Source organism: Sceloporus occidentalis, unplaced genomic scaffold, assembly GCF_023333645.1.
Source record: "Sceloporus occidentalis isolate IW3139 unplaced genomic scaffold, rSceOcc1.0.p SCAF_50, whole genome shotgun sequence".
NCBI classification, from domain to species: Eukaryota; Metazoa; Chordata; class Lepidosauria; order Squamata; family Phrynosomatidae; genus Sceloporus; species Sceloporus occidentalis.
Window position 1 is genome coordinate 4,092,501 of NW_028317030.1, and position 26,601 is coordinate 4,119,101.

Genomic DNA, 26,601 nt, shown 5'->3' on the forward strand with positions numbered 1-26,601 from the left:
CCAATGTTCCTGGACACGAAGAAAGGTGGACACTCGGAGATGAATTCATTTTCTGCAGGAAATACATTAACAGCCGCTCTTCCAGGTTTCCCGGCATCACGCTGAGCGCATGAAATAAGCAGTAGGAACCCTCCTCAGCGGGAAGGCAGAAAATAATTACAATATTCATACGGCACAGGGTACAATGAAATGAGTTTGGAGTTATTTTTTCTGAACTTTTTCTGTTTGGCCAGTCCCCTGTTCTTAAACTAGTCATTTAATAAAAATAAAATCTTTCTTAATCAAAAGGTAAACGGGACATAATAGAGAAAAATAGAGATATAGAAGACGAAATGCAATATGGGTGTTTGTAAGTATCCAATAAAGCAACAAAAGGCTATATATTAATTCAAATATGGATAATAGAGTTTTTTATGAAATTCTAAAGAATTATTAAAGTATTTATATATATATTGTGCTAAAATAACTATACAAAACAAGTTTAGTAATACAAAAAAAGACAGTATTATAGAATAAATCATATGTACGTAATATAATATAAAAATAATAGAATAGTGTGGTATATTTAGTGGATTAAAGTATCTTTTCTTTAACACATAAAAAAAAAAAACCACATAAAAAAGATTGTGGCTTACATGTTTCATGTGATTGTAATGGAGTTGGTGTTGGAGATCTCAGATGTACATGAAGAATTTCCAAAATGTCTATGATGTCTATGAAGCTAATGTGAGCGTGCGTCTTGCCCTGTGAACTTGGTCCACTAAAAGGAATACAGAAGGACCAGCACAGTAATATCTAAATGCTACAGAATCGAAGGAAACTGTGTTGCCATTTTCTGTTCCACGATACAATTTATATACCGTATTTTTCGCTCCATAAGACGCAGTTTTTTTCCTCCCAAAGTAGGATGAAAAATCAGCCGCGTCTTATGGAGCGAAGATGCATGCAGGCAGGCAGGCAGGCAGGCAGGCAGGGAGGGAGGGAGGGAGGGGGGGCAACGATATACCGTATTTATCGGCGTATAACACGCACTTTTTTAACTAAAATCCGGAGCTTAAACCCTACCTGCGTGTTATACGCCGATAAATCCGGGGTCGCAACTGAGGCAGGCGGCGGCGGCCGCCAGCAGAGGAGTCCTGGATTTCTGCCAGTCAGGGGGGCCCAAGGGGTGCCGAGCGGTTGCTGAAGACAACCGCTCGGCAACTCTCGGGCCCCTCTGCCTGACAGATATACAGGAATCCTTTGCTGGCGGCAGCCGCCGCCACCGCCGCCTGCCTCAGCGCTTCAACTCCTGTGTTGGAAGCGTTTGTCTCGGGTGCCGGCGCTTTACGCTGGGCGCCGGCATATGACGTCAGACGCCGGCGCTCAGCAGTGAAGCGCCGGCACCCGAGACAAACGCCTCACGCTTCCAACACAGGAGTTTAAGGTAAGTGACCGGGGCGGGGGGGGGGAGATCCTGAGAAGGGGGGTTAGGGAGTTAGAGGGGAGATCCTGAGAAGGGGGGTTAGGGAGTTAGAGGGGAGATACTGAGAAGGGGGGTTAGGGAGGGAGGTCTTACTGTGTGTGTCTTACTGTGTTTGTGTGTGTGTGTCTTACTGTGTGTGTGTCTTACTGTGTGTGTGTGTGTCTTACTGTGTGTGTGTGTCTTACTGTGTGTGTGTGTGTGTGTGTGTGTGTGTGTGTCTCACTGTGTCTGTGTGTGTCTTACTGTGTCTGTGTGTGTCTTACTGTGTGTGTCTTACTGTGTTCATAGCTTATTCAGTTATTGTAATAAATATTTTAGCCCATTTTTTAGCTCAAAATATTTTTTCCTTTTTTTTCTCCTCTAAAATCTAGGTGCGTCTTATCAGCAGGTGCGTCTTATAGAGCGAAAAATACGGTACATATTTTTTTTTCAATAATGTTTAAATTCCTTTCACCTTTTCTTGTCTAAATGTTGTCAAAGGATGTGCCATTTTCTAACTAATAAGCCCCATAATGCAGGTCTGCCATTTTCTACGTTTTGCGATGGTATTTAGAATTCATATACTGAAAGTTCTATTTGTATTAGACAGCATATTATTAGTGCACAATGGGAGCAGCCATGTTAACTTCCTGTTTGCAGTTTTTAACTTCCTGTTCTTGGGCTCTGCGCCATCTTTCCTTCCTGTTAATGTATCTATACGCCCTGTCGTTAAGTTGCTGATTGTTGCAGATTGGCTCAACATTGCACGCAAATTATCTATTATACATAACCCTCAATATTTGCAGCACTCTGAATATGAATTGAGTTGAAACGCTTTAAATCTGTACTTTTGTTTTAGATAAAACATTATTTTATTTACCCAGTTATCTGTAATAAAAATAGTGGCTTTTAAATGCTCTTTTATTGTCAGACACGGTGATTCTTCGGTTCTAAATTATATATTTCCCCAATGCAGCTGTTCTTTCACTAAGTACATACTGGCTTTCGCTTGAGTACTATAATTTTTGTTTCAAGCCACTAAGAAACATCTAGCAGAGCTGAAGAGAACATTTTTGTTTTTGGTGAACTGTAAAAAAATAAAAAAAATAATAGAATCCTGAAAACACTTTTAGAAGCCTTTGTAGTCTGGCTATATTATTCTACAGTTACATAAAATGATATACATGTATTTTAAAAGTTAACATAGGGGGTATTCAGATATTGTTATGCAATCATTTATTAGTAAAGACATCACATTTAACCCTATCTATTACATTATATATGGGGCTTTTGTGTACAAATAGTAAGTGGACAAAAAAATTAAATAATTATTAATTAATAATTAATTTACATTGACACATCTCAAGATTGTATCGGTTTGTCTTAGTCCGTCAATTCTAGTCTTGTCAGACCCCTTGAATATATGTATTGTATTAAGCGCTGCGTAAACTGTTGGCGCTATATAAATGAAAGATAATAATAATAATTATTATAATTATAATAATCAACAATGGGTCTTTACATGATTTGGACAGACAACCAAGTCTTTCGAAGTATAAATTAACAATTTAACATGGAAGTATAACCCAACAACGTTTGTCATGGAACAGACTGAATGGTAACTCTGTCCTGTGCTAAGAACCGTGGGCTAGAGCCCTGCGCGGGACTGCTTTTTTAATACCGCTTCCGCTGTTTTTAATCCCGCTTCCGCAATGTGGGTGTTCCGCTCCCGCCACATTTGTGGCCAACCCGCCCGCTCCCGCCACATTTGTGGCCAATCACGCCCGCCTCCTTAACTGATTTCCCACGCAGTCCCTCAAGTTGTTCCCTCACAGCGTCTCTTCTCTTGCTCCGCCCAGGAACAAGGCGGAGTCACAGGAAGTGGCGTCACATCATGTGACTCCGCCTTGTTCCTGGGCGGAGCAAGATAGGAGACACTGTTATGGAGCAGCGAGAAGACAGCCTTGCGGGACTGCGCAGGATTACCGGGACCCGCAGGTACAGTGCCTGACCGCCCGCTCCCGTCCGCAGCCCCAGCAAGACCGCCCGCGCCCGCAAGTTTTTGGCGGGACCCGCCTCCCAATGCAGTCCTCTACCGTGGGCTAAGCAAGTTGAAAATGGGTGGAAATTGGTACTTTCCGTCCCTACCAATGGAAAACCATGAAGCTTTGTGATATGTGTCAAGTGGCCGCTCATGACATCATGATGCAGCCAACCCTTGGAACATTAATAGAAGTGAGAAGGGCCTTGTGGCCTTATTACTCCAGACTCCAAGTTATACCACCCCTTATTGCAAGCCATGGCCAGCATTATTAAAATAATTTACTCAATCTGAAAATCATTGGTTTTATTGTTCAAAATAAGAGCTGTACTGTTTTAGCATGCGCCAAATTGCCAAATTGGACAGCAGCTTTTCATAAAATGGTCCAGCTGTTATCAGATATGGGGTCAAAGTTAACTTTTCGGGCCCTAAAATAATTTTCTACATACCTTTCATGAAGGAATATCCAACACAACACGCCTTTACCTTGTTGGCCTTACATTTATATTTTGGAAATATAACACTTTATAGTTGCTAGGATATTTTAGTAGCTAACGTCGTCCTTGTAGTAATTCTTGATGTTTTTACATTTTCTGAATATTTATATATTTTGTAAAAAACAACTTAGAAGAAAAATAAAGTTGTGCAGAGAAACCAAAGAAAATATAATGTTCCGAGACCAATTTATGTATTTCATGGTATAAATTATTGTCAGTTCATCAAAAAGTAGAAATTTTGTATATTAAATATAAATTCTAGAAATATGCGTATCGTGAATATGATAAACTAATACCTTCTGAAGCCACCGGTTAAAGTCACAACAGCATCAGGAACCAGTTTCCGTACAATGTCTTTTACAAGCTTGTCGACGGCGCAGGCCTCTGTCTTCGATACCAAGCTAACAATATCTTCATAATAAAGAAATCCTGAAAGTCAGAAATGTAAATTGAAAGATGATTGGAGAAACGTATTTTTAAAAACAAACTTTTTTTAAATATTAAAATATTAAAATATTTTTGGTGATAAAGCACTAGTTTCGACTTATTTTTTTTTACCAAAATCAGTCATCATGTTGGGTTTTATAGTTTCCTTATGTATGGGAAAATATCTATAAATCTTTAGTATTGTTAATCCTGAAAAGGATTTACCAAATTTCTGCATTTTTGTTAACTTTATATCTTGGTTGTTTTTTATTTCTTCTAGGGTTCGAAATCCCATTCTGTACCATTTCTCTGCCGTTTTCAGACCAACTCCAAACACAGAAGTAAATAACTGTAAATAAAAAAATTAATAAAAAAAAGAAATGTAAGCATACATACAAAACATAAAAATCTCTATATATCAAAGATAAAAAAAAATGTATTAAATGTTGCCGTACTTGTTTTTGGTAGATCAATAACATGTCCAAACTCAGCTGTTGTAGCTGTTTTTTCATGGCTCTCGATATTATAGATGAGAATAAAAAAAAGAAGCGATCAAGAGAGTATATTTTACAGAAGGGGGATATTTTTAAAGGATGAGAAATGCTAAGAAAATAAATCATAGTTTGATAAAGCAATGAATGATTGAATAAGCGTAGGGCTGTGCTAACACGAGACAAGACGCGATCCTCTGATGATAGACCAGGGACACCGAGTGGGTTACTATCATGAAGAAACCATATTAAAGAACATGTAAAATATTGCAAAGAATGTAAAAGGATCCATATAGATCATACATACATAAAACACACAAATAGATATATTCAGTGTAGGTAATTCAAATATAAAAAAATCAACTTAGGGTTTCTTTTTCTATGTTTTCTTCTTTCTTTGTGGCATTTGAAGAAAAGATCACAGTATAGTGACCTCTGTATATTATGCAGTAAATGTCATGTCTCTGACACAGGACCTCTTAACCTTAAACTGGTTCCAATCAGAAAAACACGTATTTCTACTCAACAGCTGGCCCCAACTATAACCCCCATCAAAGTGCTTTTTTCTTTCCGGTGTTCCTTGGCTGTTTTCTATGCATCGTAACCATCCATAAAATGGCTATTGTTAAACTGTACTCACTTTAACTGTATAAGTGTATCTGGCTGTAAATCCTGACTATACTTTGTTTATTGCAAATTTAATTTAAAAAATTGATTTTTTTATTTTTTTTTATGTTATTGTGCATACTGTATATAGCTGAAAACTGCATTATTTAGTATAGTGTAAACTGTAAATAACTAAAAGTGAATTAAAATATAATTTCCTATTTTAACCATTGCCTTGGTCTATTTATTCTGTAGATAATAATGAAATTATATTATTATTATTATTATTATTATTGTTATTATTATTATTATTGTAAATTATGTAAAAAAAATCTACCTAATCTGTCATTAAAAAAATGTATTGTTAAAGTAAGGACAACCCTTGTAACTGGAAATTAAATATAGTATGATGTTATTTAGACTGTATGCCTCTGGAATTCTGACACCTTTCTATGTAATTTAATTACATTTTTGGGCAATTTTCCTTCTTGTACCAGATACTAGGAAGCATTTCTCTTGACTCTTCTGATTGTTATCTTGTAAAAGATTCCTTTACTGGGATAATTTTCTGCTGTTGAATGATTGTCTGTCCCAATAATTTTTTTCCAAAAAAGTGGGTTTTTCCAGGTAACTTTCAAAGGTTGGTGGGGAAATTTTAGGAGAGATGTGCTGAATATTTACATTAACTGTTACTCTAACTTTGTAACATCATAGTTCATTGTCCTTCGGAAGTCCAGTGGAGGCTAGGAACATTAATGTATCCAAGACCAATGTTAAGTCGACAAAAACACACATAAAATATAGGGATAAAAAACAGTCAATTTTCGGCCAATTGAGGCAAATTGAATGAGACAAATTCTGAAAGATGACAGATCTGCATTTAAATTGTCCATCGTCTCCTTCATATATATTATATAAACAGATATGTGCATCAACAGTTGTAATTTTATGTAATTTAACTGGATAGGGCAATCTTTACTGTACATAGCAGCTGCTATATCTGTAATTAATGTAACAATTTGTATCTTTAATAGGTCATTTGCAATGTAATTATGTAGCCAATTATAAAATACTTGGAAACATGTGAAATCTCATTGTATCACATTCACGAGATAAAATAACTGTTATTGTTGCTGTAGGACTCTATAGCTAAAATCCAGTGAAGCATGGACATCCGTGAGTGAAGATTGGTTGTTAAAGGGACTCTTAACCCCTTAAGTACAATGGGCGATCCCTAAACCCATAGAAAACAATGCATTTTGAGCCCCATATGGGCTTTGTCATTAAGGGGTTAATCAATCGCATTCCCTTACATATGATCGGGGAAAGGTCCCTTTGCATTTTCGTGGAAAAAATATGGGGATTCTGGATATACAGCGCTGGGGGTCAGTATACAGAACTGAGGGTTATTACTATATACACCGCTGGGGTTCAGTATACAGAACTGGGGGTTATTACTATAACCAGCGCTGGAGGTCAGTATACAGAACTGGGGGTTATTACTATATACAGCGCTGGAGGTCAGTATACAGAACTGGGGGTTATTACTATATACAGCGCTGGAGGTCAGTATACAGAACTGGGGGTTATTACTATATACAGCGCTGGGGTTCAGTATACATAACTGGGGGTTATTACTATATCCAGCGCTGGGGGTCAGTATACAGAACTGGGGGTTATTACTATATCCAGCGCTGGGGGTCAGTATACAGAACTGGGGGTTATTACTATATCCAGCGCTGGGGGTCAGTATACAGAACTGGGGGTTATTACTCTATCCAGCGCTGGGGGTCCGTATACAGAACTCATGTAGAAAAATATTTTTTCCATGGGATTTCCCTGTTAAGCATAACTTTATCGATGAGTCTGGAAAACTAGCAAAGAATGTTGTCAATATAATAGACATTCAATCTGTATTATAAATGTACTTCTTAAATATGGTTGGCATGGTTCCAAATATGCATTTTTTTGCACCAAAAGATTGTTACTTCTGTACCGAAAAAAAAAATATGTTATACCTGATATATTATAACTTCTACGCTCTGAATCAATATGTATGATAAATAATCATTGAATGTAAATCTTTTTTTTTTCCCGTTATTTCGGCTACTACACTATCCATTAATATTGAAAAGGATTTGAAACCTATTCCTACATATATATGTAATCTATTTGTAATTATTTTCTATGTGTTATGAAGAGGTTGAAGTATCGTGCGGAATTTCATTAACTTTAGATGAATAGAGGAAGATATTGAAAATACTTGTATCAAAATATGGAATTGTCCATATAATAGATTCCATTAAAGCAATATATGAAATTAGAAATTAATATCATTTTAGTATTTATTTAGTGAAGTAGTCTATAATTAAATGTTCCTTTTTATCATAAAAATGCTGCAGAATTGTGCAAAATGAATTTTCATAAACCTACAGTTTTTAGACCAAGCTTTAATTAAACAAATATGGCATTTGGTACAATCTAGCTATAAATTCTTTAAAAATGCCATTATGCCACGATTCCAAATACAATTCGCCTTCAGATGCCCTGTAATAAGTGCTGTCAATGATGGTTTTGCATAAAGGGTGACTCTGGTGCAAAGTGGTCTTATCGCCATAGCAACCCATGGAATTGTCCTTTCTAAGACCAATTTTCCCAACTGGGTCACATCATCAGAATTACTTTTTAGACATAATAATGCATTTACTGTAATGTTCATGAATCATTCATAGAGGTTAAAAAGAAAGGTTTCTACTGCCTTTGATTTTCCATGCGCTCAGCTGTGATGTTATAAAATATTTTATAGAATATCTAAAAAAAAAAAAAAAATGCCGCTGAAAGCAAGCATTTTGCTTTTCATACAGACCACTGGAAAGTTAACTTTTGCTAGAAAAAATGGACTTATGCTTAAACAGTAATTACAAATGTTTAAAAAGGACTGATTCATTTCCAGTGGGAGACGTCTTAATTCTAGCCTTCTGGAAAAGAAAGGTGGCTGATTAAACATTAAAAGTAGACATAAAATCACTTGACCTTATAGGAAAACTCATGGGATTCTCTGAAAAAGATGAAATAACTAGAAGCGTGACATGTGCAGTAGAGTTAAGTGTTTATGGGTGTAGGACTGATGTTAAGCCCCATCTCTTTTGTTCCATGTGGCGCCACCTAGTGGCCGTGTACATACCACAAAAAAAAACAGCCTCCACAAAGCATGATAAAAAGGCTTTGGGCTGGAAGACTGGTTATTTCTTATTTATAATGGGAAAATTTTGGCCAACCATGACTAATGCTGTATATGCATGAAAACCCTGTTTATAAATATCAATGTAGTTTAATCTACCCCGGATGACACATCTGGAACTTCAGGCAAGATTTCCATTAGGTGGGCTTTAGGCAGGGGAGCAATAGCCACATGCACTACTCTATTCAATTATTTTAGTCCATGACCTGAAACATATTTGGGAGGTTTAGTTGTCATTCCTCATATGACCACCAGGGTGTATAGCATAACATCTAGTTTCTCCACTATGACTGGATCCTTACTGTGCTCTGTTTTACATGAATCCCTTTTACGTGGGAGTGTATCGTATGTTGTCTGCCAAATGTAGTTTTGGCTACTTTATTACTTGTTGTTGACCCTTAAGCCTGGGGTCATTAGGCCGTCCCTGATCTGTATATTTCTAAGTCATGGGCTGTAAAGTTATGCAGAGTTTATACTATGTATCAAAATTGTGTCTTTCTTATTGTTTGTGTTATTTTATTCATGCAAAAATAATTTTGTGTAGCGGGTACGAAAATACCTTAAATGCTTTATAACGCTCCCCGTTGATCACCTCTTGGACCATGGAGCACTTCCCATCTTCAAGAATTTCCTATGTATGAAAAAAACACCTTAGTAAAAAGTGTAGTATATACTCAAATAAAAATATACACATTCTTATCATTTTCAATAAATTTATTTAAATTTGCTAAAATGAGTAAACATTTTTGTCTGTTTTTTTTTTTATCTGGCTCTAAAACTAAACCTTATATGGATTAGAACCATCATACAGTAAACAGTAAACTGTTGTCCTGTTTGGCATTTTAAGTATTGAAAAACTGTTATAAATTAACTTAAAAAAAACTATAGTTCCAGTGAAAAATAGGATTATCACAATTTTGGGTTTTTGTGTACATATGAATGATAGACATAATAAACCAGTAAAAATAAACATATTACACGTAATGTTTAGATAGATCTATAAGAGATCTTTATTATTTTTTTTTTATATTTTTTATTATTATTTTGTATAAATGTATGACATTTCAGAAAATATATCACACACTTGACATCACAAAGTAACCTAATGTATCATTACCTCAATAATACTTTTCACCTCTTTGTCTAACAGAGGCAGCCCTTCCAAATCATTCATTGTTACCACTGGGAAAGGAAGATATTTCAAAATAGATGACGCTCTTAGAAGCTTTGCGCACTGTTCTTTATTTTCACAGAATTCAAACTTTTCGGCCAGAATTTCGAGCGCATCCTAAAAATGAGAATTAAAGCAATCAGCAATTTTTACGGTGCTCACGTGCGTGTAAAAATGACTTGCCATTAGTGGGGAAAAAAAAAGATATAAAATTAGGCTGCGGATGAGAGCTATTTGGCCCATTGGCCGTTTTAGTTATGTTTTTTGTTACCGATATGTCTGGATTGGAGATTATTACACATTTTTTTGTTTCAGGACTCACACTGATCTCTTAAGCATAGAATATATACAGAGAGCGATACAGAGAAGTGCAGATACCTGGGCGAGAGGCAGGAATACATATTACCCTGATGTTTCACCTTTACTATCGTAAACATATGTTTTACAAGCACCAGGCAGTCCGGAGTTCCGTGATATGAATCACTGTCTCACAGGTGAAGGGAAGAGTAACCTTTTCAGCGGCTGTAATTTGTCACCTTCCACAGGGTAATGCTAATCCGGGACTTTTCTTTAGACATCTTTTATTCCTACATTTAAAGGGCATAATGTTTTACAGAAAGCCCATTTATATCTACGTCCATAATAAACATCATTACCAAATCATTGATCCTGATGCACCCATTCTATTTATTAAAGTTTATTAAAGTTTATTAAAAAAAAAAATAACAAGCCAACAGAAAATTTCAACCTCTCACCCTCACCCTGCATTCAGTGGAGGGTAATAAATCCAACTCAAGATATCAAACCCAACTATACCACCCTCGGACCCCCATCACCTCCAGAGTAGGAAGCAGGGGCAAGCTGGCTCAGTGGTCAGTTCTACTTCTTCAAGCAGGGCCAGTCCAAATCAGGAGCTCTGTGGGGTCATGTAAAGCAACATTACCTGACCCTGCCATAGTAGTGCAGCGCTGTCTAAGTCTATATTAGTTACTCTCCTTAACCAGGGGGGGCTTTTCTTGCCACTCAGACAAGAAGATGCTAGGCTTCTCCTGGTGGGGACATGGGGTTCAATAAGCCCCCTAAGGGAGGAATGGACCTCATCCCGCACCTTTCTCCATCCCTCCATCCCTCAATCCCTCCATCCCTCCATCCCTCCATCCATCCCTCCCTCCCTCCATCCCTCCATCCCTCCATCCTTCATCGCTGTCCTGAGGGATTGAAAGGGTAGGTATTTTTATCAGATATACAAGAAAAAGGTTGTTTTTTTAGAAAAGTAAAGTAAAACCATACCAACTGCCCCTACACCTCTATGTCCACCAGGTAGGTAAATCAGTCCCTGTTTGTTTCACACACTCTTGATCCAAACGCAGACAATAACGTCCATGACAGCTTATTAGGCCAGTTGGATGAATGACTGGAATGATTAAACCATCAGCTGTCAGCCATGTCTAGACTTAAAACGCAGACTGTTTGTGGATATAGAGGTAAGATGCCCCGCTATACAATGCGGGTTCTTCAGGAAATATCACGTAAAGATACATTAAAATAATGATAATTAATATATAGATATAGAAGCTAGCAAGAATAAATGAACAAACGTAAAAAAGAAAATATATAAAGCACTAGCCGGACTGATATCCATGGACGAGCAGCTGGGCCAGGCAATTTGAAATGTGATGGAAAACAGAAGCAGCGGCCATGATAGTGGATTGAGCATCTGTAACCTTTCTGCCTAAAGCCAGGAACCAGACTACGGAAATATTTCTGAATTTATAGACAGCGAGGATCCCAGCTGTGGTGAATCAGCTAAAGCATGAAAATAACGAAATGCGACCAGAACGTCTGCCAAGAGCGTCGACACAGAATTCAGGGATTTCTCTACGTCCAGCGCTAATGAATAACGAGCGTACATATGCCCAGAGAGTAGTGCGCTCATGATTTCAAGAGGGAAAAGGTTGCTACGGTGTTAATGCTTCTTGTACACAGCCTCGCTAGTGTCACGATTTCTGTGTATATGTGTAGTAATGGAATGCTTGTGAGGTAACATTTATATGTGTGTATTTTATATCCGGAGCGGGGATGTCCTTCTTATTTATACTAATTTCTGGCATCCAGGGGTGAAAAGAATAGTCTGTAAAGTTGAGTGGTTTTTGAACAAAGAGGTCACAGGAAGGTGATTGGTCGAGGCTAAATATCCACTAAAGTTTCTGTGGATTCTCCGAGTTTGACTCGGAGTCTCTGGGTGAAGCCCTGCTTCCCTGAGTCAGTTTGTTCGTTCTCCAGCCAGGGGAGAGCGGTGTTTGGGCACACTAACTCCTTCCACATGTTCTATCATCTCTCTGCCAAGTTGCCTCCCAATAAAGGCATCTGGGGCTTACCCTGTGCCCCTATGCATGACTAGTTGCAGCCATTTGTGAGACCAATCCCCCGGAAGATGAAGAGCTCCAAATAACCTACCCTAGGAATTTCCCAGGTATGGCCGATAGCACCACACTCAGGAGCAGATCGGGTCCTGCAGCATGTAGTCGGGCATAGCCTGCCATCGTCCACAATTATATCATCAGATGGCTGCTGGCCCTAAAGTGCCAGGGCCGGCTAGTCATTGCCAGTCCACCCCCGTTATGCTTTATCAGAGTGCTCCCCTATAGAAGCAATTTTATATTGGAGATGATTTTGAATTGAAACTTCCATTGGACTTGGAACAGATATTATAATTCATGCAATTTTTTTTTATCTATGTTTTAATTCCGGGCCAATTCAGCGCCTTCGCAATAGTAACCAATATTGGAAGAAAAAAAAACATTTCTGAATAAAACAATTACCATACCATAATAACGAATCGAAAGTACACAGCGGAATTCTAAAATGATTTACCAGCAGCATTTCTACTACCGGATAAGAAAATTGCTCTTGTCTATATAAATCAGTATTTATTTGTGGAACAAGCCACGCATGTTGTGACCTCAATATCCCAGTCTGGAACGTGTTTATCAGCTTTGCATACCAAGTTCTTTGACAGCTTCTCGCCCATGCTCTAGGACTCCCCAAAGTAGTAATCTTAAAGATTATCTGCGGCTGAATCAGACCCTCCTCCGGGGACTCAATAATAGCAAAATGAGTCGGATAAGCGTAATAAGTAGACGTTTGAAAAGAAACTGAATTTGATGTTGTTCAAATAAAACATCACCTATCGACCAGAGGCGAATCGGAATGTAATTGGACTAGCGGAGAAAAACTGGAGGAACCCATTATCTCCATGAGATTTGTATCATGTGTTAGATGTATTAGCGGCACGTCACTATTAGGGCTGAATATACAAAAGATCACCTTTCACATGGAATTATCTTTTTAAAGTACATCTTACTCAATGTACAAAATAAGTTATATGGGAGGAATGTGGATTTTAAAGCGCTACCGGCATCCTGCATCGATAAGAACTTAGTCAACGATGCCGATTATTTCTCGATACGCAACCAGCCGTCATCAGAGCTAAAACATGGTTTGGGAAACCGTGATGGAATACTTTGTTACATACAAAAAAAAAAAGTAACCGCTGAGTTCTGTTTTCCATAGCACCAGCTGCTATTACATTACTTCTCGAGCCGTTTTCAAGCTTATGTACCTAATAATTATTACCGTGAATATTCTGTTGATGTCTTGTAAGGTTGTATGTCTCTGGCACGCGTATTGTGAGACTCGAACACATGATGAAGGTAGTTGAGGATTGAAATTGGCAGAGCAATCTTTCTGTACCTGAAGGGAAAAATACATACAAGGACAATTGCAATGTTAGAAAAGAAAATCAAGGTTTTTTTTCCCCTCCCTTCTATACTGGAATTCACAGATGCCTGCTTTACATTTTACAGAAAATGAATCTCGGATGAAAAAAAGAATAACTACAATTATAATCCCCGTGGTCCAAACAGAGAGGTCTGCAATTTTATGCAATTAACTTTATTTGCGCGGTAGAAGAATCGGTACTGATTGTGTTTCAATACATTTCTGCAGGAGATTTGAAAGGTGGCATATTTTATTATTTAAAAAGTAGCTTGAGAGAGAGTAACACGTTGGACACAAGGACGGTTTTTAATATCCAGTACATTGTTAAGTCATTATTGACCCATCCTTGTGAATAATTAACAGCAGATGTTTTCAAGAATGATGAATTCTAAGGAAACAGCCTCTAAAATAGCTGGTAATAATTGTTCATAAAACATACCCTGGTGCTTCCAATTGACAAACTAGCCAATAAAATACTGTATAGAGCTGCCATTTTGAAAACAAAAAAAAAGACATGGTTTTATAGGACCTTGGTTCTCATGGAGGAAAAATTAGGTGCTTAATTGGTGAAAAGGCAAGAATACATAAAGGGTTAAAACAAAGGGAGGGAAGTACCTTTCAAAGGAAGAGAAATGTGAAGAGAAGGAAGAAGAAGAAGAAGAAGAACAAGAAGAAGAACAAGAAGAAGAAGAACAAGAAGAAGAAGAGGAGGAGGAGGAAGAAAAAGAAGAAGAAAAAAGAAGGAAAAAGAAGAAGGAAAAAGAAGGAGGAGGAAGAAGAAGAAGAAGAAGGAAGAAGAAGAAGGAAGAAGGAAGAAGAAGAAGAAGAGGAGGAGGAGGAGGAGGAAGAAGAAAAAGAAGAAGAAGAAATCCCATTGGTTTAACTATACACTGTACTGGGCCTGCCAAGCTCTTCCTGCTACAGGTTGCACCTTTACAATGCAGTGGCATATACTGGCTTAGGTGGACTAGCCCTAGGATGGCCACATAATAGGGAGCCATTGCCCTCTTGGATGATCAGTCTTACTATAGGGTTATTGCTCAATCGGCTGTTTAAAAGGGAGATCATCTGCCCAATCAACACTATGGAAAACTATCCTGTGTTGGCACCATCTCCATAGTTTGTTGTCATCTGGTGCCGCCACTGTTACAATGTATAGTAAAGTCAATGATTTGAAACCACAACTCTCCTGGAAACAGTCCTGCCAACTTTGCTTGAATACAGCCCATCTGCTTCTTTTTGTGACTACAGACAAGGTATGACATCATATTTCAGTGCATGCATTTGGATTTATTAACTAATCAAGTGAGGTGCTGGTATGATTGCGGTAAAAAACTAAATATACTACCATATTAACTGGGCATTGAGAATGGACAAAACGTGCAAGTCAATGTGTACCAAATATTGTGAATATATATATATATATATATATATATATTTATTTATTTATTTATTTATGTATGTTTTGTAAGATCCATGAAGATTTAAAAAGATGTTTATTGACAGCGTATAAAGCTCTAAACTTTGTGTCAAGTTCTTTTTTAATACTTTTTGCCTTTTTTTCCATTTTTTAAACATCCAATTAAAAAAAAAATCTATTTAACAAGAGCTTATTCTAAGACCGGCACTGCGACCAAAAATAATGATTCCAAGGATTAAATGTATGCTGATCTGTACCGTAAAAATTTCTTTCTAATCGTATTATCAGCAAGAAACATATACGAGTGAACAATCTTTCTGCAAAACAAGTTTTGCAAGTTTCTTGAAAATAAGAGCATTTGGTATAGGTTTCTGTATTTGGCTAAAGGCAATCTAATCATGCAGAAAATCACGAAGGTAAAACCTTTTGCTAATAAATGGATGAGAAATAACAAAAACCCCTTAAGGGGCACTTCAAATCTGAGTAATAAACTATATTATGGATATTACTCATGGCTACATGCTGCTTTGGTACAAAAGCAACAATGATAATTTAGTGAAGATCAAAGAATTCTGTACAAATCTTCACATATACTGGGAAAAATGATTAAAATTATAACCTTCTAAAATAACAGTTATAAAGCAGGAGAGAAAAAATGCGGGATACATTGCATAAATAAAAAGCTGACCTTTAAAAGAAGAAAGTACTAAATTAAAACAACTTAACTGTATCTTGCACAGATTCAAGGTCAACGTTCAAGGGCAAAGTGATAAAGTAATTCCATAATGGAAAATACTTGCATGTGTGGCTTTATTTAAGGATGATAAACTTGTTTTGTGTTAAATTGTAGCAAGGAAACTGGTTCACATAAAGAGCTGTGATGTCCATAAAATAGGAAAGACTGGTGTCCATTTGTAATTTTAATAAGCATCTTTAAAACACAAAATTAATTGCCTTTAGGAGAAGCTGGAGCTCCAGTAACATTATTAATTCACATTATATTTGAAATCAGTATTATTGTCCTCTATGAGACATTTGCTTCCCAATATAAGTTACTTAAGTGTCTTAAAGATACTTTTATGCTATGACAACAGGCAATGTTTCTCAAGCTTAAAATATTACTTAAACCTGGATTTTCTTTGTAACCATTGCTCTGCATTTGGGGTTACTCCATGGCATTTATTGTTGCTTGGGATGATCCTCTAATCCTTACTTCTAGCTTGCCCTTGACATCTCTGCCCATTTGCTTGACCTTGACCTTTGGCTGGATTCATAGATGGCCCTCTTCCTCTCCCTACTTGCATTTGACTTTTTGGTTTGGGTGGTTTTCATGGTTATAATGTATCATGCTTTCCATGGGATTTTCAGCATTCACTATCAATAGGACTCTATATCAGTAGGAGGACAGGTTTTTAGTTAAGGCATCACATTTTACTTGATTAATTGAGATGGGTACTATGGCTGGCTCAAGATGACTACCTAGGGCATTGCGGAAGGTGCCATCTCTGCTATGCCAACAAGCAAGTGCATTTCGGAGACCCCAGAGACATATTTCGGCAAGGCCATTAAAAACCCTTGGCTGGCCCTTGTTAGAACCAGAAAACCGTATACTGTTCATTTGTTGCATGTTATGATCTGTAATCTGTATATTTCATATACCCTGTCAATTCCATAGACAACTAATGCACCTTAAACTTAAAACCGAGTAATGTGTACAGACATGTTCCGTTCCCGTAAAAATAATCTGTAATGTTTTACTGAGAACTTCATTAAGGTAAAACTTTTGTTTACAGGTGGAGAATTAGATTTACTTTTCAGCCAAAAATTGGAGTTTAAAAAAGAATTAAAGAACATAATTGTTGACATGTTAGTCTTATGCTCCTTTGATTCCCAGCTCGCCGTGCAGCTCTCCAAAGTCAACACAAATGTAAATGTAATGCCAATACGGTGCTGTGACATGGATTGTGAATGCTAAAATGCAATCACTTTTACATTTACAGCATACGAAGTACTAGATCACGCTGAGATATCCGTATTACTTGCCTTGAAAACCTGTGTGATTTTTTCATACCTTTTCAAAAATATATTCATCAGAATTTTCCACCATTGGTTCTTGAAAAATTAATTCAGATTTTGAACAAATATTCAAAAGCAGACATAATTATTAAAAAAATTACTTTGGAGAGACATTGCTTTTTTTATCTCTGTTCTCCTAAGGTTAGATGCTCTAGTTTGTAGGTTTCTAGCATGTATGAAAGCAGTTCTGGGAGTCCCGTAGAAATTTATTTTAGGTTGCCATTGGTCTACTTCTGCATAAGACATGCAAAGAACATGAATGCTATTCTACTGGATAAAGCACCCTTGTAATCACTATATATATGTGTATATATATATATATATATATATATATATATATATATATATATATATTTATCCTCCTTTCCCTCCACACTCCACAAACTTACAATATTTTTTTCCCCAACCATGTGCAAGTGGGCAAATAATGAATCAGACAAATTCTTCAGTTGGTTTTTGGCCTATCCGTTTTCAGGCAACAAATTTTGTTGCCTGCCCATTCGGTTCAGCTGGAAATTCGGGAGGAGTTTTTGTTTCAGGAACTAAATTCATTGCCCAGTGCCCACATTCTCTCTCACACGCTCATTCTTGCACACTCTGTCTCTCGCGATCTTTAAATGCTTCCGTACCTCCTCTGCTGGCCACGTTTGCTACTGCTGACCTCTTCAGCTTCTGCTCTTTTTATAAGAAGCAATGCTGGGGCAAAGTTCTAGGTATAGATCAGTTAACTAAGGAGACGAGGGTGAACTGAGATACATTATTTTCGAAACAAGAGATACACCTCATTTTCTGAACATTCCAGAGGTATATCCAAATTTACTTTGGATTCTATTATTTGGTTTTTGCTTTTTTCTTCAAGGATCCATAGAAGTCCACGTGTCTTTGGAGGCATCTGGGAATTATCAAGAAACCAGCTTGGCTTGCCTTGCTTGCTCACTCACGTTGATGCCTTTACCATGCAATTGCCCTCAATGAGACCCTTCTGAAGCCATAATAAGAATGTAACACAGGAAGCATTAAAGTAAGATTAAAATGACAGAGTAAGGATATTTAAGGGGGGAGTAAAATACATATAAAATGTTCAAATCCAGCACTTCTTAAATACTATAATTCACCGCAATGGGTATTTAAGTGTGAAAGGCATGAAAGTATATGGAAATGAGCAAAAATAGGTGGCAGAGAAGAAAACACAAGAGGTTTCAGGATTAGCATAATTTCAAAGCAATGTACTTTTTCTAGCCCTACAAAAGACGTTTGGTAGATTTAATTTACGACTCCTATCACACGAACCAAAGAAAAGAAATCTATGTTAAAAGAAGAGGAGGAAAAACAAGTTTCTTGTAAATGTGCACATAACTCACAAAGCTTTTCTATTTTGCACATATTAAAAAAAATATACAAGACTTTTCAGCATATAATTTTTAAAACAGAACGCATTTTCACGTCCCAAAGGCAAAATTCGAGTAATTCATTACTTTCCATAGAAGCTAGCAGCTAAACCTCTTTAAGGAAAGTAGCTTATGATCCTGACACTTAACTAACATCAAGGCACAGTTCCATAAAATCCCTTTTTAGGATTCTGATAGATCACCTTAACTAGATGCGCTAAATCCTCTTTTGGAACTGTTCCACATTTATAGATATTAAAGAGGAAATTGCGCTTAACTTTTGCTTTAGGGATTTCCAGAAAGTGCTATAAAAATCTACTGTTTTACAAGCAAATGGACAGGGGAAATGAATATTGCACAACCGAAGAAAAGCATATAAAGCAGTATTTAAAAATAAATATTAATTGTTGGTAACATGTTCATTTTTTTCCAGTAAGATACGTTTTGTTGTCCTTATTTAATTGAACTTCTTCTTTTTGTGACGGATGAAGTTCATCTGATAAATAACCAACTAAATGCATTGCAAATACATATGCTTAGAATTGGGTATTTTATAGGAAATAATAATCTCTTCTACACAACAGGCTCTGATACAGTGTTGCAGTTAATATATTTATGTAATATATTTGTCCGAATTTAAAATTTACAGAATTTTGGCGAATCGTATAAGCCATAAAAACGAGGCCAGACACCCCACGAAGCGGACAAAGGCAAAGCAAAAAGCTCAGCATTTTTATGGGCACAAATTTCACAGACAAGCTATTTGGGGGCATTGACAAGCTGCTTGGGGCAATGATAACCAGTTTGGAGGCAGGGATGGCACAGACAAGCTGTTTGGGGCACTGATAAGCTGATTTGGAGCAAAGATATCACAGACAAGCTGTTTGGGGCAAAGATGGCACAGACATGCTGTTTGGTGCCAAACATGGCACCGTGGGACATGTTGCTTGGTGAAGTCAGGAGGTCCTGGGTAATTTCCTCCACGGGCCCTATAGTTTCTAGTTGTGCCTCTGAGGGTAGCTATTCCACTGGCTCCCCTACATGCATTGGCACCAGTACAACCATCACTATTAGTTTCTATGCTTCTAAAATCATTTAAACCCAGTTAAACCTTTTTTTCCTTTTTTTTTAAATACCTTCTTGACCTCACCTTAGGAAAAAGGTCATTATTAAAGTTTCTCCGATTAAATGCATACAGAATTATTATTATTAGTGTGAAAAAGCAGTACAAGAAAATCACAAATGTGGGTGTAGCGTGCCGGTGGAACGGCATAACGACTTGAATTATTTATTCAAGAAAGCTGTTTCTAAACTATCAACTAAAATGTCCCTGTTTGAGACATTTGGGAGCTAAGAGCTTTTTTCCTGCTTCCGACTATTTACCGCTTTTTCCTTAATTGTGACTTACTTTAAAGCAGACTGCAATCTGCATTTTATATAGTTAAATATCTGATAGCTGTCTGTCCGTGTTCCCAGCTGCCTCTGTCCCCGAACACTTTGGTATCGTAGCTGTCGTTCTTCTACGTGTCTCAGTCTATATGTGTTTCTCTGTATCCTTTCCGCCTTTCTATGTGTTTATATCTTATTATTATTATTATTATTATTATTATTATCATTTATTGTTTTATATTGCAGGTTTTTTTTCATGTCACACAACCCTGGATTTTTTTTTATCCTACATACAAATATGTATTTATTTGTATTTATTATATTGCCAAAACCTGCCATTTTGCAGTTGAATACACTAAATAAATCACATAGTAATGATTACAGGCGTGAAAACATCACATACATATTAGAAACATGCTTTATGTGCATTTATGGAGGCAGACATCTGGATCTGGATGAATGTTCCTACCTATAAATCTAGTTGCTGTTCCTTTTCATAGAAGCTTATTTCAGAAGATTACTTAAGGTCCGAGGGACAATTGCTACCCAAGCCACTCCAAATTCATCAAATGGTGCTGGTCGGACTCGAGTGGGCTCATGCGCAAGCTGTTTTGAAGGCAAGCTCGGGCTCTGTCCAAGGTAAGTGTGTGTTTTAGTGTGTGCGTGGGCGTTAAAGTGAGTGTGTGTGTATTTGAGCAAGTGTATGTTATGTCAGGTGAGTGATGAGGGGCCACTTGGCTTTGCATGCCCTCTAGGCCACAAGGTGCCAGCCCTTCCCTGACTTTAAATGTATCCCATTGGACAGTGCTGCAGAACATGATGGCACTATATAAACAAATCACTCATAAAAAATATTATATATATCTTATGTATATCCAATGTTAATGCCCAAAACAATGCCACTGATTAAAATGAGTGTCTAATTAAAATTAAAATTAGATAAAAAAGCTGTAGGAGACCATTCGTGGGAATATACAGAAATTATTTGGTAGAAAATTCCCCGTAATGCATATTGGTTCCAGTGACCTTTCAAGGTTACAGCGTATTCAAGGATGTATAGACATGATCTCTCCATCAAATGCTAAACTTGAAAACAATATTCAAGTATGCCCTTTACAGTGGTGCTAAAAGCATACATGCTGCATATGTTAATTACAGCAGAAAATCACATCTATCATACACCAAAGCAAAGAACAGAAAAATAATTATTCATGTGATGACACATTCGGGCCGTTAAGATTTATTATCCTTGCAATGTAATTTATAGCCTCTTAAGAAAATCTTTGACTATTAAAATGCTGATAGCATTCACTTATAATCCAACTACGCAATAAAACGGGGTCGTTCGGTCATTTCGAAATGGGCTCCATGTAACATTTTACTTTAATCTTCATACGCATTGAACTGTAAAGTTTGTTTCAGTAAACTCTAAAGTAACATGATTAATGAGCGATATGTCTAATTATATTTAAATACAAGAAGAATACTAAAGTAAAATAAAAAAATAATTCTTCATTTATTTTGTGTATTTGTAAGCTTTGCCATACTATACTATTTGTACATCACTTTGCTCATTGGGTATACAATTAAGTATTGCTAATGTGCACCAGATATGATGTCATATCCCAGAAACAACCTATCACACAAACACATATTAATGCTCACACACATACACATTCATGTTAACGCACACAACCACTAACATTCATGCTCTCACACGCTTATACATACACATTAATGCTAATACACACTCACACATACACATTCATACTCACACACACACACTTACAAAAACATGCTAACACATACTTATACATACATTCTCACATACTAACGTTCATACATACAGTGCATACATAATCCCTTACCATTTTACTCCTTCTCTCCACTCACCTGTTTCCCTTACTCTCAGCTTTCTTTCTGCTTTCACCATAGGGTCAAGTGACATTGTGTTACATGACCAACGTAACATCACATTACGTGACCCTGCTGCATCCCTGCCTCCCCTGGACAGTCCGAAATGGTTTATAGACTGGATGGGCAAATGTGGCATCAAGCAGGCTGATTAACAGGCATATTGTATGGATGGCCATTGAGTGGGGCCTCTCCCTAAGGACATTTATGAATGGTAGGGGGCTGTGCAGATATAGACATTGCACACACATTGTGGTGCATGAAACAGCCCTTCACTTTTTCTGGCAGTGCCCATTTCAGAGCCCTGGAGTTCAAACTTGAGGACTCTATCGAGAGTTAAAACCTGTCCAACCCACTCTGTACTTTACGGACTTGATCCAGGAACAAACATGGAGGACACCATTGATGTTGCTTGGCGCTAATTTGCTGTGCAAAAGATGCTTTATTGTTTGCCAGGAACTGCCTTAATTTCCTCCATAGTGGCTTGTAGCCGTAAAGGACGCTAAGAAGTTGCTAATCCATCTTGATAAGCTCCATCTATCATGACATTTATTTCAATGGTTTATTTTAGGAGGGGTACTTGGAGTCCAAACTAGTAAATACATGTTTTTCTGCCTTGAATCATGCATTGTGGTCAAGCAGCTATAGACGACAAAGTATTTTTGCACCGTTTGTCCAGGAATCCGCATTTTAACTGTTATTGTCATAATATATTGTTATTGTGGATTTTTGCTCTCTTATGATGAATTAACCCGGCCATTAACTTTATAAGACAGGACTGAGATTTTTCCCAACAAACACAACAGATGTAGAAACAAGCACAAGAAGACAATAAAAGTATTTCTTCGGGTTTTCTTTTCCATGTTGGCCGGTAGCTGCTTTGTAATGAGGCTCTAAACATACTCATTGTAATAAAATTTCGATGGTAAAGCAATGGCCATGTGATGTGTGTTTCTAAACCCTCCAATATGTAGCTCACAGGAAGGTTTAACCCCTTAAGTACAATGGGTTGTCCTTAAACCCATTACAAACAATGCATTTTGAGCCTGTACATGTATGGGCTTTGCCACGAAGGGATTAAATAAATAATATAATGTAATGTTTTTCCCGGGAGATACTATTTTATTATAACATTAACTTATCAGTATCCTGCATCACAAGGATTTGCTATATATATTCTTCCACATTCAGAAATAGGACACAAAATCTGGACTATTCAAAAAAAAAGCAGGACTATTGGGATATAGGATGTTGGCTTAGTTAATTCCAAAATTGCCGAACTGAAACAGTTGAAGCGAAACTCCATAACACATCCAAATGTCCTACTTTTTGTTAACATACGGTTGAGCCGAGCAAACCAGGGCTGGATATCCGTTGGCCACTACCTAAGACTAACATCGGACTTGCATGGTTCCCTAGATGAGGCAGACAACACATGAGAGGGAGAGGGGGGGAGAGGGGGGGGGAGAGAAGGAGAGAGGTATAGATATGGGGAGAGATGGAGAGAGAGTGAGGAGAGAGGGGGGAGATGGGGGAGAGATGAGGGAGCGAGAGAGAGGGAAGGGGGAGTGAGAGAGAGGGGGTGGAGAGAGAGAGGGAGAGAGCGAAGGAGAGGGAGAGAGGTATAGATAGGGGGAGAGATGGAGAGAGAGAGAGGGTGAGTGAGAGAGGGGAAGGGGGAGTGAGAGAGTGAGAGAGAGGGGGTGGAGAGAGGGAGAGAGATTATTTTTCTTTATATTCTGTACAACGAGTTACAATGCAGCTCAAGACAAGAGATTATGTTATAAGACGAAACCTCCACGACAGAGTTTGTCATCGCTGCTTGGGACTCCTGACCTTATTTCCATATTAATAAGGCCGGCTGTTCCAGGGAAATGAAGATCCAGTTTTCATTTGCATTACAACACAATTCCAGACTTACACGGCATTCTCTGCGAGCGTTCAAAATGTACTAATTATTTCAACCATTTTTCTAAAAGAACCTCCAACTACGCTTTCAATACAGATTAGATATTAAATTAATAATGGGATTTTTTTGTAGTTTATTTTGTTGTACAACGAACCATGTGCTACCTCTTACAGAATCACAAAAGACAGTCTACGAGCGTCTCAAGAGGTCTACGTGTATTTACGGACAATGCTTCTAGGATTTCAGCTTTTTATTCTTCCTCCGCGTTAATATATTTAAACTATTTCCCCCCGAAGCAAATCTTACAAGTATTCCGATAGCAGCATAAAGCGCTTTCCGTGGATCACCATAGCGAGGGCTCCATCTGCTGTGTTTCTTGCTGTTTTGTAAGCGTGAAAATAGCTGTGAACGAGACCGTTCCAGTTGAGCAAGTAGACCGCATACACGCTGATGGCTTTTATATTTTATGTCTGTATGCTTATTTTATATCTATTCGTGTGGATTTGGCTACCTGCTAAACATGTTATGTTTTGGAACCACGTAATAAAAAGGTTAATTTTAGTTAAACAGGGTTTATAAATAGAAAGAGACATACAGACAAAGCTTGCGAAGAAGAACAAGAGAAGTCACACATAAGGTGGAAATAGACACAAAAAAAAAAGTTGAATGCGTTAATGTGGAGCTGACACCTCGATAAGTCGATGATCAATTAATATGCCGTTTTAGACAAGCTTTTTTGGGTGTTTGTATGAGATTAACCCACTTCATTATGTATGACGTAAGGTCAACCCCTGAGAGTTGGCATAGTTAACTTAGCGAGACTCCTTGAAACTAAACTCAAAATGTAATTATACATATAATGCCCCTTAATGTTTCACCAAAACCTTGTTTTGTTTGAAAATTCACCCTCAAAATTCCCCCTTTGATATATTTTTGGTTTAATATTTGGGTTGGGGGGCACCGTAACAAAATGCAACCCCCAAAAAAACAAAAGAACTGGAAATGTAACTTCACGATCACAAACAGTTGGTAGCTTTCTTGTCCAGTTGAACAATTGTGTTCCATCTCAGAAGAATAATCTTACCCTTAGCAGGTGTCTGCTTTGTATTTCAACAGGGCCCCCGGCTCCCATGCATTCTGTAAACCAAGAGATATCCAGGATCTGGAATTGGATTTTGTTGCCGAGCTTCTTGGATTCCAGCCATTCCAAAACTTCGGGACCAGAATTATTCTCAGCCACAACATGTGTGACAGAATCTCTGAAAGAAAAAGTGTTTTAATGAGCGTAGTTACTAACGACCAAGCTGGCCCGATAACAGTCCCTAGATGAAAAACATTCTTCCCAGGATATTATCTAAAAGAGACAACTTTTCCCTTCTTGCAAGGTAAACTGTGGTTTCTTGCCAGCTTAGACCACAGAAATTCTCACTGCCGCAAATGTCACTCCTGGAATGGATGGGAACTGGATTTGGGTGAACAGCTACTGTGAGAAGTAAAATGTTTCGTCATTCATACTTTTCAGGTGATGCTTAATTGTCATGTGACACAAAAGCCAACGTTGACAGGTTGTTGTCATAGAAACTATTAAAAAAAAAAACTCCTAAAAGGTTTTCTGCTGTTTTATATGATATCAGATAAAAATAATAAAATGACTGATCTGCTAAGATTCAGCATACCAAGACATTTTGGTCGATGCCATGCTTCCAACTTTATGCCACCCGTTTGGGGAAGGACCTTTTCTATTCCAGCCTGACTGTGCCCCGCGTCAAAAAGCAAGCTCCATAAAGACATGGTTGGATACATTTGGGGTTGAAGAACTTGACCGCCCCGCACAGAGCCCCGACCTCAACCCCATCGAACACTTTTGGGATGAACTGGAGCGGAGATTGCGAGGCGGGCGTCTCGTCCGACATCAGCACCTGACCTCTACAAATGCTCTACTGGATGAATGGGAATAATTCCCACAGAAACTCCCCAAAATCTTGTGGAAAGCCTTCCCAGAAGAGTGGAAGCCGTTATAGTTGCAAAGGGGAGACCAACTACATATTAATGCCTATGTATTTAGAATGTGATGTCATCAAAGTCCCTGTTGGTGTAATGGTCAGGTGTCCCAATACTTTTGTCCACATAGTATAAATATATATATATATATATATATATATACGTAACCAAAGGAAAATGGGCACTCACGGGTCTTTGTAGTAAAGTGCATTCTCAAGGACCGGAGGTGGTCCGAAACGTTGGCCGTGCTGATAAACTAGTGTTTAATGCACTTTACTACAAAGACCCGTGAGTGCCCATTTTTCTTTGGTTACGTATATCTGGCTATTTTTGGAGCACCCGGGCAAATAAAAGCCTGTGTATATTTACAATATATTGGTTTGTATATATATATATATATATATATATATATATATATATATATATATATATATATACAGGAAAATGGATCTAGCCATATTAGCCAAAGAAAAAAAGAGTTTTTTTAAAGAGTCTTTAGTGACTCCTTTTATTGAGCCAATGCAGAATAAGATGTAAGATTAGACAAGCTTTCAAGATGTCTTTTCAGATATTTCTTCCTTTCCATGAAAAAAAAATGCTTTATCACCTTCTATTTTAAAAACCATAGTTACAAGCCTCATTTAATAAGAACGCTTCCTGCTCCATAATTATTTCCATTTTTATGCACCTACAAATTCTTATTAAATAATGAATAATTAAAAACACTTTAGCAAAGAATGGATTCGTGTTCATATCTAAGGCTCCCAAGTTCCGGTTTAGTGTTGTTTCAGTGAATTTCCAGTCCTC

The 26,601-nt window shown here is 37.6% G+C and overlaps 1 protein-coding gene across 1 annotated transcript in view; it reads right to left on the reverse strand.

The window, feature by feature from the left end:
* The window catches only part of LOC149288669 (DNA nucleotidylexotransferase-like), a 74,943-nt gene that overhangs the window by 45,933 nt on the left and 2,409 nt on the right, over positions 1 to 26,601 (reverse strand). The window contains exons 2-7 of the mRNA XM_089491576.1: positions 24,878 to 25,052; positions 13,554 to 13,670; positions 9,864 to 10,034; positions 9,306 to 9,377; positions 4,634 to 4,757; positions 4,279 to 4,411 (exon numbers count right to left, since the gene is read on the reverse strand). Coding sequence (XP_089347702.1) covers positions 4,279 to 4,411; positions 4,634 to 4,757; positions 9,306 to 9,377; positions 9,864 to 10,034; positions 13,554 to 13,670; positions 24,878 to 25,052 — 792 coding nt within the window. The remainder of the gene's footprint in view (positions 1 to 4,278; positions 4,412 to 4,633; positions 4,758 to 9,305; positions 9,378 to 9,863; positions 10,035 to 13,553; positions 13,671 to 24,877; positions 25,053 to 26,601) is intronic.